General features: G+C 40.7%; 1 protein-coding gene across 1 annotated transcript in view; it reads left to right on the top strand.

Moving 5' to 3' along the window:
- The window catches only part of LOC101849740, a 79404-nt gene that overhangs the window by 51593 nt on the left and 19733 nt on the right, over positions 1 to 8078 (top strand). The window contains exon 2 of the mRNA XM_005089885.3: positions 5566 to 5618. Within this exon, the coding sequence (XP_005089942.1) occupies positions 5585 to 5618 (34 nt within the window). The 5' untranslated portion in view covers positions 5566 to 5584. The remainder of the gene's footprint in view (positions 1 to 5565; positions 5619 to 8078) is intronic.

Genomic DNA, 8078 nt, shown 5'->3' with positions numbered 1-8078 from the left:
AGAGAGAGAGAGAGAGAGAGAGAGAGAGAGAGAGAGAGAGAGGAGAACGGAGAGAGAGAGAGAGAGAGAGAGAGAGAGAGAGAGAGAGAGAGAGAGAGAGAGAGAGAGGGATTCAAACAAACAGGCACATTCGGTGAAATACACATGAGATCTAGGTGAATAGATTTTTTTATTTCTTTCCGGAAAGCAGGATCATACCTCCAAACTATCAAACACTCATTTAGTTGTACCCACACATAGACACACACACACACACACACACACACACGCACGCACACACGCACGCACATACACACACACACACATACACACACGTGAGTGTTTGTGTGTGTACATGTCCGAGTGGCATTTGTTGTTGAGAGTGCAAGTGCAAAATTAGAGGCTTCCTGAGGTAATTTTTTCGACCGGACATGGGCATTATAATTTGATTTGATAGCATATTAAAACTAAGAAACATCAGATGCAGCCTATGTTAGTGAAGGCAAAGAATGGCGGTGAATGTACCGGCTTTCATAAGACAAACTGGCGCTTTTGACCAGGTGAGAGGAACAAATTAAGTGATAGAAAATCACGTCGTTTCAATTGACCCCCTCGGCTGAGCTCATGTGTGTGCCTAAATAGGTCTAAGGGTGTGAACGTATTCTGCAGATTTCGTCATCTGCTTGTCCACACCAACACCTCTTCCTTCGCTCCGAACCAAGCGAAGTATGGTGCTAAGTAAAGCAAGCTAGAAAAATGTATTACATTGAGCTCCAAACCGGGTGAGCAGCAGTCGTGTCAGGGGTAAGGGGAAAAGAGAAATAAGAATATCGAAATTACGGTACATAGTTACAAATGAGGAAAGATGACAATGTGTGTTATATCATCTTCAGTTGGATAGAATCTCATGTTTGTGGGCTGTAGACCCCCCCCCCCCCCCAATACACATACGTACACACAAACCCAAGCAAACAAAACAGCAAGCACAAAAAACTCCTAAAAGCTCCGGCTGCTTTAGGATGCGAGGAATTTGGTTGGGGGTTGGGGGGGGGGGGCGGTTGGGGGGAGTTACGCTTGAAGGTCGCGTAGATGATCAAAATGTAGTAGGGTAGAAACCTTTGGGCTCAGGTTATCCAACGTAACCAATCAATCGCTATCTGGTGTTCTTGTTCAAGCATCAAGGGGTGAAGCCTTGCTCACGTTAGAAAGTGCAAGCCCATGAGAACTGCAATAGGGCTTCTAATTCTAAGATCACAAGGATGTCAGACCAAGTTTTCAAAGCCACACGGAGGGTGTTACTGGGAAAGGAAGGATATCATTTACCCTCTCAGCCTCACAGCCTCACAGCCTCTATGTGGCTCTGCTTGGCAATCTTTTTCGGAGCAGGAAGGAAAGAAAAACACTTTTTCTTTTTCCGTTTAGGAAAGCAACTCCCAACATTATATTTATGCCCCCCCCCCCTTACAGATTCGATTTAACCCCCTTTTTGGGAGGTTACAAATAGATTCAAGGTACGTCAACACCAGGTACATTGACTGTCTGCGTAGACAGACAGGGCATGGAAGGGGTTCATAAATAGACTCACTGTTTTCCAAAAGGCATTGGAACCCCTTTATTGTCAGAATAATGTTCAAGTAAGCTTATACTTACTCTCAAGTACATTTGTAACTTAAATATGCTTGTTCTTGCTCTTTCTTTCCTATCAAACATCTATAGTCCTTAACTCTCCTTCTTTTCTTTGTATGTTACTCTCTCTCGCAAAACTTCTAATCTTCAGCACTTATATGACTTATTTGTCTTGAAAGTGCCGCAAACTTTTACTAAAGCTAACTAAAACCTTTTTTCTTTTTTCTATTTTTGCTCTGCTCTGACCACCAGGCGCGGTTCGTCCATAGAGCACGGTCGTGCAGTGCTGCCCAAAATATTTTAATTTCTATTACGTAAAACACCCACAATGATAAAATAAAAGAAACCAGAAACAAATGCTAGCCAAATATCATCTCAAAACAAGGTCCTCACTGGCGCCATAACTGTCATTTCTGTGTCTACAGCGCCGTAAAACATCTACTTTGCCATGCCCAAGTCCATGCGCTTTAGCTAAACATAATAGGATATTCAACAGCGTAAAACGCTCTTGGGGATAACCCAAGCGATGATGACTCTCTTAGCGAGTTTGGCGGTACATTAATATTAATAAGACGGCACATCTCAAATGTGCTCTTGCCGAACAGTGCCGAAACATAGCCCACAGTAAGCAGTTTAGAAATAAACGTGATAGACTGTACGCTATCCTTTGCCGATATTATGTGAGCCCCGGAGAAATCCAGCGAAGTGCTCAAGTGAATTGTGATTGGTTCATTGTCTGTCTTGTCACTATCTTAAGTGACCCTGTGATCGTGAACCTGAGGGAGGTGAACCTGACCGTCCTATGAGTTGTGCCTTTGAATGGTTTTGTAGTGGAGTAGTGAAAGTTATTACTTGAGTGTTCAGTCCCAATACAGGATAAACGAAATTGATGTTTAGCTAAGAAACAAATTTAGCCCTTGAAATTAAAGCGACAATTAAAAAGAATGAAAGTAAAAGCACGAGGTCGTCCCTCACCAACCCAAAGATCCTAAAATTATACACCGTCTCATTTACTATGCCCTTGACTGTCTTCAACATGCGATAGCTTAATTGTGCACATCCACTTTTTAGTCCCACGTGCCTCCCCTGCTGACCACAGAGTCAACTGCTTCGCCTTCAACATGAAAATGTCTGTATGATTCAGACCAAACAAATTGGGCAAAGCGCGTGTTGTCCCCAACAGTTAATCTACAAAACACGTTCTCAAAAAGCCGCCAGAGTTGTGTCTTGTAAATCGATTAGAAAACACCAGACTAGCATGTCTGATTTTAGAGGGCTTTACGAAATCATATAAGTGCTTGTTTGAATAAATAAACTTCTTAACTCTTGGTTACAGGGATCCGTTGGCAGTTACTACTTCAGTCCCATCTTTTTATTTTTTTATGTGGCCGATCTTGCATTATTTAGTTATATAACAATCAACGACTCATTACTCCTCGGCTCGTGTTTAGCTCAGTTTGGTACCAAGCCAGATTTTGTGGTGCTGATGACTCTGGATCGATTCCCCGATAAAGATAACCTTGAAAATACCTTGTTTTGGGAATTTTCAAGGGTCTACATCTACTTGGACATTACATTTGGAAATCCCACTCTTTATTGTGTAGAAAGGGGCGTTATTTCCAAACCACACCGCTTTTCAATTCAGGCAAGGCCCAAAACCTTTAGACCCAAAAGAATGGGGTGCGCAAATTAAAGCACTACCGATACTGTAACGTAATTTGAGTTTGATTTGGATTAAGTTTGAATTAAAGAATGGGACACATATCGGCAGGACCACGGTTTCATAGTGTGGGGAAAACAAACGCAATAGCGAGAGTGGTTATTGTAAAGAAGAGAACGTTCTTACCAAGGATGCCTTTCAACAACCCTCGTAATTTGAACCAAATTTACTGACGACCGCGTAAACCAAAAAAAAATCAGCCCATAATCACACCCAGAAAACCAGATTTAGCTTTGTCAACGGACATAACGAGTTAACGCACTATGTTGAAGACCCGAGGGTCGTGTTAGTTCCGTTCATGAAGGCCAAAACTGGACTAATCATCGCCTTGAGCAAACGTGACCTTTCACAGGGTTAGTTTTTTTTAGTCATGAGTCGTTCCCTGGTCTCACATGCAGGTGACGGTTACAAGCAACATCAATCATTTTTACTATTTCTCAATGTCATTATACTTAAAGCATAAACATTTACTTTTACAATTCGAAAACCATTTGATTTATGCGTTGGGAGTATCCCCCCCCCCCCCCCTTCAGAGCCGGAAAGGAGAAATGCTCTGATGGGCTTGACTATTCCAACTGAAGAGTGTGAATATGTTGGAGAGGGCTGAGATAGAAGCTCACTTAATAAATTATGTCAGCTTGCCAATTTACTCAAACTTAACTGGTTTGTTAAATCTGAAAGCAGTCAAAATTGAACAAAATAAACTAACATACTCAGACTTAAACTTAGAATTCCATGTCTTCAGATCCATGAGGCAATCAGAGATGAACAGGAAAATTTGTTTGCAGCTGAGGCGGGAGCATCAGTCCATTTCTTGTTAAATAGTTTAATTTATTTTGCTATATTCCGTTACATTTATACACGATGAAATGAAAATGATCTGATATAATGGTTCCTTCCAGGACACCAGAAGACTTTTTGATCGGGTTTGATACCTTCAAGGCTGTGAATCAACCTCACGATTGAAGTGGTATACTTTTATCAGTTGCGTGATCCCTCGCCCGCCAAAAATAATAATATTGAAAATAACAACATTTACGTGTATTCCTCTTTCTCGTTACCTGTTATTTTATAGCTCTTTTTTTCTTGGTAATCAATATCCTCATCATTATGCTCTGGAAAGTAAAAAGTGGTAGTGTGGTGTTTCCTAGGTCAGAAACGAATACTGATTTAATTACTGCTAGACTTTTTGAATCAGTAACACATTGCATGTTTATTATCTTCATTTTTGAAAGTTTAAATATGTGTTTGCATTTCATAAACATTTGATACCTTTGCAATCATGAGCCCCAGCATATTCCTTTGTCTTAAATAATGCACTAAATACATTAGGCACCTATTTAACCTTATGTAATTAATTAATGTATTTATTGTGCATGTGGCGTTTTCTTAGCGGTGGGATGTAGTGACTGGCTAAGGGGGTTGAACAGCCCCCCCCCCCCTATAATGTCTTTCCCTAAGTGAGCTAATAATATATTATTTTAATGTCTCTTAATAAATGAAATAGGCAGTTGAAACCATAGCGACTGCACGCAATAAACAGACGCTGGGTGGACAACGTGGACGCTTGATCGAATATCCAGTCACTACTGTCCCCACTTACAACCATTGTAACCTAAGAGTCAATCAAATGCCTTTAGGGCTCATTAATGGATGAGCCTGTTCCCATTGGTCTTTCTTAATGAAACTCTTCTTGTACAAAGGAAAACGAAAAGAACTTGCAATGCGAACACTGTAGTAGAGGGGGCTCAAGCTCTTACAATGGGGTGGAATTTTATCTCCAAGATTTTATGCCACACTTTCCCCAGTGACTCAGTTACTTACGCGTTCATTATACCTCCGTCAGGTGTTAATGTCTTTCTGTTTACGACATTCCGTGAACCATTTTTAAAGCGACCAATTCACCAGCTGTAATGAGATGAAAAGGCAGAGGTGCGGAAGTCTTGAGGTTAAAGGGCTTGGCGCTCAAAATGTTCGTGGATCATCGTGAGGTCAGGAGAAACATCGTCATTTTATTTTTATTGCTGGCTAATAATTGGTTAAGAAGTGGGTGCAATGTAAGCCTCATACACATTTTGATCCATCAACTGCCGCTGTATATACTTCCGTTTGTGTTTGTTTCATTTACTTGAATGCTGTACCAAAGCGAAGACATCACCTGAAATAAAAGCAAATTCCTAGTGAATTACAAATCACAATGCTTATCTTTATCATTTGCATCTCACTTTTTCTTTTCTCAGAAGTCGGAGGAAGCGGAAAATGCAGGAAATGGAGGAGAAGCGAAGGATTCGAGGTAAGACTTTCTGATATCCCCGTTTCAAGAATGAGAGAAGGAAGAAGCAGATAATAATACGCAGACATACACACACGCACGCACACACACACACACACACACACACACACACACACACACACACACACACAGAGAGAGAGAGAGAGAGAGAGAGAGAGAGAGAGAGAGGAAGAGAGAGAAAGACTGGGTGAGAAAGATAGATAGCTAGAGAGAGAGAGTGACTGGATGAGAGAGAGAGAGAGAAAGATAAATAGATAGATATATAGAATAGAGAAAGAGAGAGACAGAGAAAGTGAGTGAGAGAGACAGAGAGAGACAGAGGGAGGAGAGAGAGAGTGAGAGAGAGAGAGAGAGAGAGAGAGAGAGAGAGAGAGAGACAGAGAGAGAGACAGAGAGAGAGAGAGATATTTGTAGAATTGTTTTCCCTTGCACACATTCTAATCTTTATTTTAATCCTGAAAGATCTTTTTCAGCATTCAGGGGGGTGCTTTTTGCCAGAAATTTTTTCTGTCTTAATCTGTGTATTATAGGGTTTGGTCTGAGAGTGAGCCATAAGAGACGAGATAAACAAATGAAAAAAAGTGAAAAAAGTGGGATGAACATAAGCTGAAATAAACATGACACAACGTGTTACAAACAGGGCGGAAAACAAGTTTTAAAAATACTTCCTTTTAGGGATGTGGGCTGAAGCCCTGAGATGGGAAAGATCACAATGATTTGCAGTGAAGGGGTGGACATAATAATATGCAGCTGAGAAGAAGGAGAGGTGCTGACACTCATGAGGAGTGCAGAATCTTGAGGAAATAATTGGAGATCATGGCGCAAATGAGCGCCTTCTAAGACATAGACCAAGCCACTCCTAGTTCGAATAGCACTCAAGTGACACTACGTATGGCAAAACAAATGAAGGGTTTGCATTCTTCAAAACAAAAAAAAGCACGCAACAAAACAATACTAAATAGCCTATAAATTATTGGGAAAGAAAAGTGAACAGTTGGAGTGTTTTCTTAGGGGGAAAAAAAACATATGTCAAATTTTTACACTTTTGAACCCTTAGTTAAATGAAGTTGTTTCTATCTAGGTCTTGGGTTTGATTTTTTATTTCATTTATTTATTTATTTATTTATTTATTTATTTATTTATTTATTTATTTATTTATTTATTTATTTATTTATTTATTTATTTTATTTTACTTTTTTTTTTTTTTTTTTGGGGGGGGGTGCCTTCAGAGCATTGTTCGAGGACCCTGCCTCTGGTGATAGCTGAAAACTTTTCGAGATAATTATATTCTTTTTTTTGTAAGTGTTTTGCGGCGCTTGCAACTACATAAGGTCATACTTGCACACGAGACCTCCTAGATTGTTCGCCCTTGTCCGAGAAGGCTAGGTGTATATCTTTCTTATCAGAAGATCAGAGGTGTGACTGAAAGACAACAGTAAGAAGGAGCCAAGAGGAAGCTGCAGAAAGAGTCAGGAGCCCAGAGGAAGGGGCAAAGGAGGTGAGGGGGTAGGGGCAGAAAGTGGAGACGGAAGCCGACGATAGAATATGGCTCGAGAGCAGGAAAGGAGGTGAAAGAAGACAATTTTAGAGAAGAAATTTTTCCGTCGCTACCCGGAATCGAACCCGGGACCTTTGAATGAGAGGCGAACACCTTAACCTCTAGGCCACGAGAGCCCCCTTTATTATATTCTATTCAAAACCCGTCTATAACTTTTAAAGATTCCATACCGTGGAAAAGGCAGCAAACTAAAGTGCCACATACTAGTAGTCTAAATATGTTACAGTAAGAATGCGTACCTAGTGAATACGCGTAATCACTGAATATTTTAGTAAATACACGTAATCCCCGTTTCACTCGGGGGTTTCACGTAATCACTGAAATTTCTAGTGATTACGCGAAATCCCTAAAATTAGACCTTATCTTTTTACGTGTGTTTACTAGAGAGCATTAAGTGAATTCACGTAATAGCCCCACCACTGTACAGGGATTAGGCGTTTTCACTGAAACATCCAGTGATTACGCGTATTAACTAGATTGATCTACATGTTCTTACTGTAACATAGATATGTCAGCTGGCAAACAAGGAGACAACGTTTGTGTGCCAGTTCCACTTGTTGATCGAGGGAGAGGCGATGCTAGAAATATCCTAGGTGTCATAATTGACAGACAAGAAGATATCCGTAAAAACTGGTTTGTATTCCAGAAATCGGTTCGATCTGTGCCCTGAGCGTCTTCTGAACACTGACGACATAAACACCGAAAAAATAGTTTCACTGCGTTCGGCGGTGATTTTTCAGCCCTCTTCTGGTGGACAAGGCTTCTCAAGATACAACTGTACGGGTGCCAAAAAGTGTAGTTCGAGGCGATGTAAATGCCGTAAAGCAGGTCTTATGTATAACTCACACCGTCATAGCAGCTTCAATTGTTGTAACAAGTGACGACGTCGATGGATTTTAGTC

This window comes from Aplysia californica, unplaced genomic scaffold (genome assembly GCF_000002075.1).
Source record: "Aplysia californica isolate F4 #8 unplaced genomic scaffold, AplCal3.0 scaffold00010, whole genome shotgun sequence".
Classification (NCBI taxonomy): Eukaryota; Metazoa; Mollusca; class Gastropoda; order Aplysiida; family Aplysiidae; genus Aplysia; species Aplysia californica.
Note: the sequence above shows the minus strand (reverse complement) of the source record. Positions and strands in the feature narration are given on the sequence as shown.